Source organism: Corvus brachyrhynchos, unplaced genomic scaffold, assembly GCF_000691975.1.
Source record: "Corvus brachyrhynchos isolate BGI_N302 unplaced genomic scaffold, ASM69197v1 scaffold94, whole genome shotgun sequence".
NCBI lineage: Eukaryota > Metazoa > Chordata > Aves > Passeriformes > Corvidae > Corvus > Corvus brachyrhynchos.
Genome location: NW_008238330.1, coordinates 4,918,612 through 4,932,102, shown reverse-complemented (window position 1 = coordinate 4,932,102; position 13,491 = coordinate 4,918,612). Strand labels below are relative to the sequence as shown.

General features: G+C 39.0%; 1 protein-coding gene across 1 annotated transcript in view; it reads left to right on the top strand.

The window, feature by feature from the left end:
- The first annotated feature begins 4,654 nt into the window (after positions 1-4,654).
- Positions 4,655-13,491, top strand: part of SUSD5 (sushi domain containing 5) — a 42,002-nt gene continuing 33,165 nt past the window's right edge. Inside the window, exons 1-2 of the mRNA XM_008633846.2 lie at positions 4,655-4,970; positions 13,087-13,264. Of these exons, the coding sequence (XP_008632068.1) occupies positions 4,877-4,970; positions 13,087-13,264 (272 nt within the window). The 5' untranslated portion in view covers positions 4,655-4,876. The remainder of the gene's footprint in view (positions 4,971-13,086; positions 13,265-13,491) is intronic.

Genomic DNA, 13,491 nt, shown 5'->3' with positions numbered 1-13,491 from the left:
GTCACATGACAATGCCTGACCCCACATAACATGATGTAAGTGTAAGAATCACCCTCTTTCTTAGGGTCAGCAGCTCCATGACACAGGTCTCTGTGTTCAACCCACCACCCACAAAGTGGGGAAATATGTCTTTTCCCTTTTTTAAAAATTTTCTCCTTTTTTGTCGGCTCCCTGAATTACTTTCAGGTAGCTCTGCACATTTCTACTTTTTCATTTAATTAGGTGCAAACACTCTGTATAAATAAAATAAAAAGTTCCCTGCAGCTAGTAGACTGTTGCAGACTGCCAGACACTGAAAAATGTTTGTCTGTGTTGCTGTTGCCTAATATTTCACGTTTTATAAACAAAGAAATCTTTCTCTCCCTCTTTTTTCTCTCAAGTTTCCAGTTAGCTTTTGGGGGTTAGAAGCTTGGATACAGCTGCAGAATAAATTTGGATCCCAGTATACAGTAGGTGTACTATCCATGAAAACAATAGGTGTACAGTGCTACCAAGGTTTCCTGCCTGCCTTTTAGTCACACAGACTCCATATCCTTTAGGAGATGTCATTGCAGTGCTTGTATGTAAATGCTATATCATCTATTAGGTATTACAGATCCCTTTACATGGTCCTTGGGAAGCCAACCCATAATTCTTTATGTCCTCTTTCTAGCAGGGACACAAGGCATAGACTTCCCCAATTATAATGATATGATACCTCAAAAGTATCTGTAAAGAACTTATGTTGATTTACTAAGAGCATATCAGAACTGAGTGTAAAGTTGGTTATCTCTTTTTATATGTGAAGAGAGAGAGTCCGGAGAGGTTGTGCAGGCTTACAAGTTGATGTGTTACGAAGCTGCAGAACCCAAATCCTCTTGGTTTCCACAGTCTCCACCACTGTATCTACAGAGAGCCTTTATCAACAAGTATGGCCTCTAGAAAACCAGTTATTTGGTTGCATTTATATATAGATCAACTGGTATCCGAAAGTTTGGAAATGGTAACTCATACCTGGGCATGGATCACCATAAATAGTTACAGAGTTATCCTATAGTGCCGTAATTCTGTGTAGATGCTGCAGCTGAGTGTAGGGCACTTAGCAAACTCTATGCCTCAGTTATTTCTGTATTTATCTCCTTTCAGCTTCATCTTGAGACAGTGCTTCAGAACTTCCAGACTGTATTATAAATTCTAATAATCATGCTGGTTAGAGCAATTTAGTCACCACCGTGCTCGTATATGAATCTGGATCTCTCTCTTAAAAAAAAGTAATGAAAATTTAGGATGATAAGTAAACCTAAAGACTATATCCCATTTAAATTCAGTCCTTCAAGCTAAATTATGCGGACTGTCAACACCTGAAGCTATTGCATTATGCAGAGAAACAAGTTAAACAGAATCTCATGCTTTAGTGACAGAAGAGAGAGGTATATTTTTCTGAACAGAAACTTTATTTCTATTGTGCTTTATTCTGATGTGAAAAGTGACCTTTCCTGTGACTTTCCAGCATTCTTCAAAGACCAGTTTCTTGGCCAGCTGCAGCACTTTAATGAATCTCCCAACATCTGCCCAACTTGGCTTAAGATAGCAAATGTTTCTGAGTGTCTATTTGCTCAAGACTTGAGGATCCTAGTCCTTGTCTTGCAAAGGCTCAAGATCATGTGTTAGAATTTGCAGAACTGGAGCAATGTTTACAGTATATAAATTTTCAGTGGCAGAAAGTAAATATTCCCAGTAGTAGATATGAAGAGACCAAATACAATAATATCTATTTTAAATACATGTGTTGCTGCTGTGCAAATGTGTCTTTATTCACTGGTATTTATTTTAGGTGTTTTATTTAATCTTAAAAATCTACTCTAAGTTGAATGACATATTCTAGATGTAAATGTGCACAGATGCTGTTCAGGTAGTAGATGTCCAAACTTTTATTGTGTGCTTCACAGCACACAAGTGTCTTGTGTATGTGCATTCATATGTGCATGTACATACTTTATAACCCAGTGCCTTCACGTGTCTTACTCACTACATAAAAGTTTGCACACAGTGAAGCACTGTTTTATAAAATATCCCCATTGGCACCTTCACTGCTCCCAAGGCAGGCATGATCTATCAGTGGTGTAAAGCTGCAGGCACAATTAATCTTTTGTAATCTGTCATAATACATTGTATTTTATACACTGAATAGTCTGACTGATGTGTTAGTGTAGTGCTATGAATGCCAGAGGTTCTGAGCAAAATGTTATATCTGTTTCTAAGCATCTTAACTTCCTGATCTCATTTTGAGATTTAGGTTCCAAGAAGGGTTTGATTCTAACAGCAGGATTTTTTCTCTATTAATGTTGATTTCAATGCAAAACCATGCATATCTTCTAAGTATAAAACCTACTCTGCTGAGCTTTATAAAAATCTTCCAAAATACACTAAGACCACGAATTTTTGTTGATAGAAATATAAGACTGGAAGGACAACTGTTTGGCAGTGAAATACTTACCTTCCAGGAATCAATAACTGGTAAATGTCCTTACCTTTTCACACTTACAGACTTACTTTACAGTTGAGATGGGATGGCTAGAAGAAGCCAGGTCATTCTATGAACTGTTCATGCCTTCAAAAAGGAACAGATCTTGTGGTCTTGTGGTAATTCTTTAAAATTAGTAAGATGTTCTACTCAAGAATACAAGCTGAGATTTTCCAAGACAGGAGCCAGAGTGGCAAAATGCCTTTACATATATCAACACAAGGAAATGAGCCAATTATAGCAAAACTAACCCAACGGACATTAGGAATTCTAGATGGAAATCCGGAAGATACTGTCCTTCCCTCCACCTGCTTTGGCCAAACTCACGAGGACACAAAGGGGCAACAAAGTCATCATCCCTATGACAAGTGTCAGGGAGACCTGCAGCTACTGCCGTGGTCACGCTAGGTCTCCATTAATGTCTGTGAGTCTTGCTGTAATTACTTATTCAATTTAATGAAATCCCTTTGCTGTCTCACTAAAAGTGTCCACCACTTTTTAAAATAGGGGTAGAACTATTGGTGTATCATAAAACTGCGTTTTATGCCATTAATTCCATTTCTAGTAAAAGAAACATAAACTCAATGAATGTTACAATTTTCTGTTTCTGTCATGTTGTATGTTAACTCCTGTTGTACAGAGCTTAGACTTTCTGTTGAAATGAAGTGCACTTTTGTAGTTGTGTTACACCAACCATCCTATGTTAAGGAAGAGGTAAGAAAGGAACTTCCTATCCTTCTCATTTTGAAGGCATTCCTTACGAGTTAGGTTGGAAAGGCAAAGCAAAAAATAACCGTGCTGCCCTTTCTATTCTCTGGATAAACAGAAAATTCAAAGCTACCTGAAACCTATCTGCAAGTTTTCAGCGTGTACATTCACATGCCAGAGATGGGCATACAGAAGAGGAAGAAGCCTACAATTCTTTTAAAATCAACAGGATCAGAGCATTATCTTCCCCAATTCATCAGATGTAGGTATTTTTAAAACTTCTAGTGCTATGGTGTTACTTGCTACCTTGACTTTCTTATAAAGGAGTTCCAGAGCTTGAGTAATTTTTTGTGAGACTGAAACCAACACTGCGCACGTTCATCATTCTCAGTTGATGCCTGCAACTGCCTACCAGCACCTTGCCTTGTAGGACACCAGGGCTTCTGGCAGTGAGAAGGATCAGTTCCTTATTTCTGTTCCTGGTGGCTCATAGTTTCTTGCCAGACTGAATGTTTCTGCCCAGCTTCAAATTTCTAAGGGAAAAAATTTTAAGAAGCTGAAATAAAAGCAAAATAGGATGGGAATATGAAAACAACATTTCTGAACCCTGCTGAGTTCCAACAGCAACACAAAACTATTCAGTTTATATATTTAGCTAAATAAATCCTGCCATCACCACTAGTATGTTTCCTCTCATTGTGGGGGTTTCTTTTGACTTGTGTTGGGACAAATATAAGATGAATGAGAATAAGGGACAGATGTCAGTTCTGTAAGTGCTAGTGGGAACTGGGAGCTCCCTTCATCAGCTGCTTTCAGAGTGTTCAAGCCTGACCAGGGCTATTCATCTGGACCAGGAGTGCTGACAGAGACCAGCTGATGGACCCCCTCTTCCATGCCTTCAAAAAGGAACAGATCAGAAAGGAACCTTCAGTTCCTCATGCCCATCCCAAAGCTGGAATCTGAAATAGCCAGATTAATCCGTCCCAGTGCTGTTCTTCAGGGAGGCTTGGTCCCCAGAGTCCCATGCCGCTTGGCACTTCTCCTCAGCCCTCACCTGAACACCATCACTCTTCCCCCCCCAGCCACTGACCTCAGCAAGGCACGGCTGGCTGATTTTGTGCTGTGGAAAGGAAAACACTCCTCATGCCTGCACCCATCCCTCTGGAGATGCACAGCTAAGCCCACAAACTCACCGTGTACCAGCAGCAGCTATGTAGCTGCCCTTCTCCTCTCAGCCAGGAATTACTTCTGCCCGTTGCTTGTCCTTTCCCCCCCTTCTCTCTCCCTCCTGGCTTTTACATTTCTTCCATCATGATCCATTAGGTATTTACCGGCAGGATAATGTGACTTTTCACACCGGTTCTCTGTGTGCACTGCCCTGCAGACTGGGCTGGATAAAGCCTCTCCCCAACCCCAGCTGGCTGGACATCTCCCCCCCACCTTCCCCTCCCCTTCACAACTAGCCAAGCCAAGGATTCCTCTCTCCCTCCCTCGTTCTTTTTCCACCCCTCCCGCCTTCAGTGCAAACCCAAGACGCAGGATCCTGCCGAGGGAAAGTGCTCCTTGAAATCATCACCGCAGACCCCGCTGTGAAAGTGCAGAGGAGGAGAGAGAAAAAGCCTCGGCAGCCAACCTCCTGCGGCTGAGGGCTTTGCAAGCAGGGCAATGGCTCCAGGCTACCAGAGATTCTCTCTCACCTTTCTCCAGGGCGTGGGGTCTGTATTCTTCATGCTTCAGATCATCTGTGTTCAGGCTGATGGTGAGTCTCCCATTCAGTTTGGGCTGGGTTACTATGGCTGGAATGAGAGCTGTATGTTGAAATGTGTTATTGCAAAAAAAAAAAAAAAAAAAAAAAAAAAAAAAAAAAAACCCAAACCAACTTTTTTTTTTTTTTAATAAGAAGCTTAAATACATGCCCCAGTTTGTGTTAGGAAACTTCTGATTCAGAGGTTTTTGAGACTCTACAAATATCCTGGGGTTAAGCAGAGAAAGGAAATAAGATCCCAGAAGGCTAAGATTATTTCATTACAACAAAATGACGGGATAGTGAACTTTTCCAGAGGAAATAAGTATAATGAAACAAAGCCAGAACACGACTAAGAAGACTCAGCTATATTTTAGGAGACCTCTCCTCATAATTCAGAGTACCTTTTCTCCAAAGAACTTTCCCATCTGTCCACTTCAGATACCTCCCTGTGACACTTTATACAGGCAGGTATTGAGGAAGGGAATCCAAGAAGTGAAAGACTTTGATAACCTCTTCTGTTCAGTGCCACACACGCTGAAGATGACTGCTCACCTTTCTGCACATGAGCTTCATCTGCGCTTCACTGCTGAAGGATGTGATCAGAGCATGGATTTGGCTGAAGCACCAGCTACCAGTTACTCTAAAATGGGACTTTTTACTCACTGATGGTAATCCTGAACGGCTGCATCCCTTGAAAGGTTCCAGTAGCATACTGCCCTTTTAATGATTCAGCTTGTGATAGCGATGACCGACTTGTCTTAACCAAAACACAACTTACTTTTGTAGCAACTATGTCTTTTCTTGGGAGAGCAATGCTGAATGGTCACATTTTTCCACTTTCACAGCTGCGGTAGATTTATGCCCAATCTCAGAATTTTTTAATTTCAATACCCTAATCCTTTACCATTGATGTTTGCTGCATTATTCCAGAGAACAGATCTTAAATATTATAGGGCAATAAAAATCTCTTCTTGTTTGTTCTCAGAGTATTTTTCCTGCTTAACTTAGATTTCTTTCAGCTGATGACAAAGTATGGCAAAGGAAAGGGAGAAAATTAATCTTGCCTGTATGTTTCTACAGCTTTGAGTAAAATGCCATTTATACAACAGAACCCCGTCTTGTGAATTTTAAGAGAATTACATTTCATTAAGCATAAAGGAAAAGAAATGTGTCAGACAACTGCACTGTGTTGCAGTAGGCAAAACTGTGATTCTGTTTTAGGATGTACTCCTTCCCTAGCAAAATGCCTTTGAAATGAGGAGAGGGGAGAAATCATATCCATGAAAAAGGATTCTTCACAGGACAGGAATAATAATTTCCCTTGCTAAGAATGCTTCACCTGAAGATCCCCTTGTTTTTCAGGGCCACCTTCTAATTCGTATTATTTCCATAAAATTTACTAAACTAACTTCTTGATTCCTAAACAGGCATCTTCTAAAAGAGAAAGGAAAAAAAATGTTGGAGATCATTTTAAGGCAGAGCTCATGACAGATTTTAATTGTCATTCAACAGTTTGTCAAATTTACTTCACATGTGGTAAAACATTTATAGAATTAAAAGGTAGAATATCTCAAGTACTTTACAATTGTCAAGCATTATTATAATAATATGGTTTGCAATTTTGTTTAAATTCTATGCAGTGTTGTGAAAGATGTGTAAGTCTGCTATTAACTTGATCTTCAGTAGGTTCTCCTAATATTAATATTCAAGCAAACAACTGCAACACTGTCCTATAAACCATCTGGGTTAAAACAGAAGAAAACGCTTTATGTCAGCTTTAAAATTTACCACTATGTATTTAAGAAGGTCTGAGAGTATGAAACAGGATGAATACTTTCTTTTTGTAGCAGATTCTGCCCCGATCCAGTCAGAAAGCACCTTCTCATTTTTTAAGTCGTAGGTGAAAATACAATTGTGCTAGTTTCTAATAGATGCAAATGTCACTTAAGTGCAAACAGACCATTCTGAGTGACACATACGTGTTTGTGTATTCGTTATTTTTAACTGAAAGTATCTGACTCTGTTGCAAACTGCTAAAGGGATTTTGAATTTGCTTTATAAAAAACCTGTGAAATTCAGACTGGCCCCTGTTACAGTTACCTCTGAAACTGGCTGCAATATATTTCCCTAAGGAAGACTTTCGCTTTATTATCTCACACAAAAGTAGTGACAGAGAGCAGGCAATAAAACTGGTGGCCATCAAGGTCTCTTGAAGGTGTAAAGCTTCAGAGCTTAACTGATCTCTTTTGATCATTATTTACCATGGTACATATTGCTGTAGCACACATAGGTTCCAGAAATGCAGAAATAAAATACAGCTTTGTTTCACTTTGCAGCTTTTTTTCCTGATTTTAATGTGCTTGCTCAAAGCTGTTCTGGTCCAGGTCAGATGGACAGAGGGCTCCTCAAGGGCTTGTTCCTGCTCTGATGTACCATGGTGTGCTACTGCTAGTGCAGTTACTGGAGAATAATATGGGTTATTGTGGCAGTTCTGAATTGTATCAGTGTAAATTCAGGGGGTTTAATTATTTTCCATTTGCACCGGAATAGGAGAACAAGGATGTGACTTCCTGTAACCCGCACAGGAGTTGCCTCTGCTTTTTTTGCCTCCCTGTTTTGTCTTTTCACAGCTCCTAACATATCCACAAATATGAACCATTCTTTTCTGCAGAGTACTTGCTCTGAGACAGAGCATGTCAGGAGAGGGTGATGGCAATTCATTTACCATACTGAGACACTCCTGAATTGAAAGAATGTGCTGATTCCCAAACTTTACTAATTGTGTCGAAGTGGAGTTGGTCTGTTGGCTAAATCTGGACTATGTGAAGCCCTATTGGTCGCACCAGTCATCAGTAGTGACCATGCATAGTGACTGCAGAGGTTGCAAGTGAAAGGATCTAGAGTCCAGGGAGCTGGGCTCAAATAGGTGAGGATCTGAGAGACATGCCTCTAACTAGAAACTGATGACGTCCAAAGTAGGGAAACCCCTCTGCTAGAGTATTTAATTTGGCTTGTTTTGCATCATTTTTTTTAAGTAAAGGAAAAAAATGTATGGTTTTTTTTCTCTTCTGCTCTCTCTATATGCTCACGTTTCAGTAGCAGGTGTCTACAAATTTCAATCTCCCACTTGCAAAACAGCACACATTCTTGCATGAACAATTCCAACTATTTGATCCTAAAGCGTGTAGTAAAATCAAAATTTAGGCTCAAGCTGAGTTTAACTGAGGGGGAACTCAGAGATGACCTCTTGATTTTGCTATTTTTCTGTTGATGTAATATTTTTTTAAATTGAATAAGACATCATTCACTTTTGTTTCTCACAGAAATAAACTCCACATTTGTGAACTCTAGGTAGAACTGGTAATTAGACAAATCTCTGTCTGCAATTGTAGAGTTAATGGGTCCTCCACCATTACACTTACAATCAAGTTACATTGTTACACACAGCCATAGAAATGGAAATAATGTTCTCTCGAAGTACAGAAGTGACATTCCCTTTCTTCTTCTGAGTGTTTTTTTCTCTTCTCTTCTCTTCTCTTCTCTTCTCTTCTCTTCTCTTCTCTTCTCTTCTCTTCTCTTCTCTCTTTTACCTCAATTTTAAATTTTTAACATTCAAGTAAAAATGTATTGAACTCCACATTTGCACATCTTTCACCAAATTTATTTTGTTGAAACAGAATAGTTTTTATCCTTTGAAATAGGAAGCATCATGTCTTGAGTTCAGCACACTGGGCATGCCTTTTAAAGTGCTTTCATTTTATATTATTTTTGAAACACAGTCTTACTTCAAAGTATATTTTACCATGCAGTCTTATATTCCTTCTTCAAGTAAAATGCAAATCCTGCTGAAGACATGGAGAAATTTGAACACATTTCAGTGGTCTTTGAGCTGTGCCTATGCACCTCAGAAGAACTTCTTGTTGTATCTTTTACTGTAAAAGAATAAATTGGCCGAACTCTCTTATTGATAACCAGTAGAATTCTGCTAAACCTAGTGACCTTCCACAAAATATGAAGAAGCAGCTTTTGGACTGGTTTTATTTTTGAAGAACTCCTTTTTTTGCACTTCCATGTATCTGACTGTAGACGTCTCTTAAGTCTTGAAAGTATTAGGAGGATCAGTTTTTAGAAGCTGAGTTTAGCAAAATTTGGAGCTGGAAATAAGGTGGCGTAAGAGTAATGAACCATCGGAACAGTTTGCTATAAAGTGTGCTGTAAATTCTCCATTACTTGGAGGCATTGAATCATGACTGGATGCGTGTTGAAAAGACATGCTCTAGTTCAACCATGAATTTTTGGACTTGATGGTGGAATTGCAGGGGGAAATCTACAGTCTAGTTATGCAGGAATTGAACACAGTGATAGAAATGATCCCTAGAAGACCTGAGATTTATGCATCTGTGGGTATGTTTTCAATCAGAGTACACTGGGGTACTCTTAAGTAAAAGCTGTATGAATCTATTGCAAAAATTAACTAAAACATTATCAATATATCAAAATATAATCAATATTCTGTAATAAGAGTGATCAGATAATGGTGGAGGCTAGCGATCTAATATAGGCTAGTTATTAAAGAGGGAATCTCTTTGGTTTCAAGCATGAATTTTTCATGTGAGCTATGAATCCCACTGACAACAATTGGAAGAATGATGTCTTATTATTTATGCCTCATGAGTGAAGTTAAAAGCTTTATCACTTGTTTCAAATGGGAATCTAAAAGAACCTTACTGTTACAAGGATATTTTTCGTTCTGAACCTGGCTAAACTCAACATGTTCAGCAAGCGTCCTGAGACATACTACTTTGCATGGATTTTTAGCTTGATCCTTAAATCAAAGGGACTTGCTTTGTTTAGAAAAGCTTCAGAAAAGTGTGTAGAGTTTTGGTAATGAATTTTCACCCCTCTGCGGGGGGTGAAAGCTTTATGGGAAGCAAATGTTACAGGACAGAAATGAAGTGACAGAGTCAAGAGAGAGCTCAGACACAGGGGCTGCTCAAAGGTACCACAATCAAAGGCATACTACATTCTTCATGCAGACATGATCCTTCATCCTGTGTCTTATGGAAATACAGAACAGTCTCATATTTAAAACAAAATGACAGTACCTCTCTTGATACTGCCTCAGAGATAAGACTGATTTCAACCACCCCAATATAAAAAAATGACTGCTATGTCATCAAGTATGGGAGAAAATCCTTTTTTAAGAAACCTTTTAACTAGCACCGATAAAAATGTTACAAATAATTAGCCAGGACCCTTAGATTCTCTTACACCGAAAATGATACCATTTGAGATAAAAAGTGATAAAAATTCTATACATCAATATCTTGTATATGTTAGCCATGACACTGTAAGGTGCAGAATTCAGTGTTGCAGTCATTTTTGTTTAAGGGGATTTCCTGTTTTGATGTGCTTTTGTGTTTTTCCTATTACCATGCTAGCATATCTCCTGTTATCTCCTGTATTTTTTTCCTGCCAATGCCCCTCAGTAATGTGACACATCTCACGATATTGAGGATCCAGCTATTCCATTGGTCAAGCATCTGATAAGTGAACCTTACTCACTATGATATTTTCTAAGTAAGAAATCAGACAAAACCAGAGGGCACATCTTGAAAACTTGGCAGATAGCCACAGAGCTTCTAAAACTTTGAAGAAGATTCGCAGGTTAGTCTGCTAAACAGGTTGGCCTTCTTTACCCACCTCTGGCTAACCAGAATTTCCTATAAAGCAGTTCACTGTAACTTCCCAACCAGTAAGTCTTTCCTAGCTTACCTTATAATTCACTTGTTTATATAATTTGAACAGCCCAGATACCTTTTCAAAGGACAACGCTCTCTTTTGACAGCACCTTCATAGGTTCTAGTAAAAAGTTAGTGTATCTTAAGTACTAACAAACAGCGTAACAGTAGTCAAGGGAAGCTGTCTCGGTGCCTGTCTTGGATATCTAAACTCCCTTAAAAATGTAACTGTTGCTTACTGGTAAAAAAACTAAATAATTAACCATATTTTTTATAATTAAATCTAGAGGGAACTCAATGCCTGCTGATTTTCCTTTCTTTAAGGCTTCTAACTGAAATACTAATAGCTGGAAAATAAGGGTCAAAATAATGTTTACAGTTTAAGTCAGATGCTATGCAAACTTGTCCTCTTTGTCTTGGATGATGCATCTCAATCCCGATGGACAAATGTTGAAATGTAGAATGCAGACAGGCTTTTAGTTGGGACAAAGCCTCAGTAAAGCATTACACTTAATCTCTGTTTTCCTTTAGGAGAGAAAATAGTTTTGCAACTTAAGAATGGTTGTTCAAAACCATCATCTTTCTGCTTATATGGTCTCTCTCCCTCAGCCATGCACACTTCACTGTGTCTGTCGTGGCTTAGGAAACAGGAGCTACATTAGTGTCATGTGCATTATTTGGGCCATGTGGTAAAGAATCCTGATGTTTGTGTACTGAGGGATGTAGAGGCTTGCTGCTTTCACTACTTTGTGTAAAACCCCCTGTTCTAATTACAGTCAATGGTACTGATTGCAGTGGAGAATCTAAAGACAATGTAATCTAGGGGCTATCACACTGACCAGTGTTTCTGGCTGTGTTCCTTGGTCAGCTACTGTTAACTGCCTTAGGAAAATCACTCTGCGTACTCTGAATTTCCATTCCTTCTCGTAGCTGCTTGTCCCGCTTATTTAAATTGCCATCTGCCCAAATCAGGACGACTTCTTGCTGTGCACAGGTAGAATTCCCACCAAAGCAGGAGTCTTCATTGGGACTTGTCTGCCCTTGCTAGCTAATGTAAACACAAACAACATATTTACTTGAGGGAAACTTTACATGTTTTGATGTAAGGACTGTGATTCTTCTAGTAGGTTTAGTTGTGCACAGGTGAGAACAGAAAGCTGTTGTGGGCAGGCCTACCTTGTATAAGTTCCCCGTATTTAGGATTAGAATTAGATTTACCAATTTGTTGAAACAGTATGTGGTGAGGGTGGCACTTGGTAGAGAATCAGGCTGAATCAGTCTGAAGGATTCCCAATACTGGTCAATATCTCCTATGAGTGTGAAGCTGGCTACGTAGTGAACACTCAGTATGTGCTGGAAGTTATGCACTCATATAATCACTGCCACTAATCCACTTTGGAAATAAGACATAAATAAGTGCTTCCAGGCATTTACTGAATGAACAGTGCTTAATAATTTTCTTCCTGCACCTGCAAGCAATCTCAGTCCTTACCTTTGAAATCTAGAAGGTATTCTGAGGGATGTTATCATCAGAAAAAAGATAGTTACGGCAACTTAATGTCAGCTGCAAACTGTCTCATTGTTTATTTCTTTTTCTGGAGCAGCCAGCTAATATGTTTATTCCATAACCCAGTAACTTCTCAAGCTTCATTGCCAAAACCCCAACTGACCTGTTCCCAGTTGCCAAAACCTCTAACTTTCACCCTTTCAGCTTTCCCAGTACTAGATAAATGAAAGTAAAATAAACTGAACTGAAAATAAAAATAGCATTAAAAAATGTTACACTAAATATGTTCTCATGCTCATTCAAAAAAAATAAAAAGCTTCCATTAATAAAAAATTTTGTCTGTCTTTCCAAAAAGGTATGATAACAAAGTGGTCTGCATTGGAATGACATAAGTTTGATTTTAGACAATAAGTATAAATCTATTTCTGACATGGAAGACGGGGCTGCAATACTGGTTTTTAGGCATGTGCTTGCTTTATAGATGTAGTTGCTATGGAGTAACTGTAAAATGTTTAGCAATGGATTCTGGTGTTAGTAGCCTACAGGAGGTGTTCTTTCCAACTTTGACTTTTTTTGTGCATATGAAAGAGTATCATGTTTTCTCTCTCCAGGTCTTAAACACAGACCTGGAGAGGTGAGACAGGCTTCTTCTCTGAGTTAGGAATGACTTGCTTTTCTGTTGGTGCACAAAATTAAAAGAAAAGCTAACATGAGATACTTAGTCTTGATTAAATTACGCCTTCCAAAAAGTAGGTGGCCCATTAAAATAAACTTAGTAAAAGCATGAAGTCTTTATTTTGTGATAATTTGCAATATTTCTGTTGAATATGTATTGAGTACAATTCCATGATGGATGACATGTCCTTTCTTGGTGTTGCAGGGAAAGTGTTTGCACTTGAGTCCAAGAACAACTCTCAGGGTCTGGATTTAGCTGAAGCTGAGAAAGCTTGTGTTGACCTGAGTGCTCGCTTAGCAACTGCAGAAGAACTGAAAAGGGCTGTTCTGGACTGTTCTTTTGCTGGCTGCACCACAGGATGGCTCGCCAGTGGCTCTGCCGGGTAAGGACAACAGCATAACACTTTCTGGGAAGTAGGAATGATGGTTGACAAGCAAGTTTTCCACCTTGATGAAGATTTACTGAAAAACACTGGCCACAATTCAAGCACCATGACATATAGCTAAATGTGCCACTCTCCCCCCAGAACTAATTTTTTACGGCTAATATTGCAGGTACACAAGTATTCACCAGTGTCACGTTACAATTTCACAGATTCGGCGCAATTTT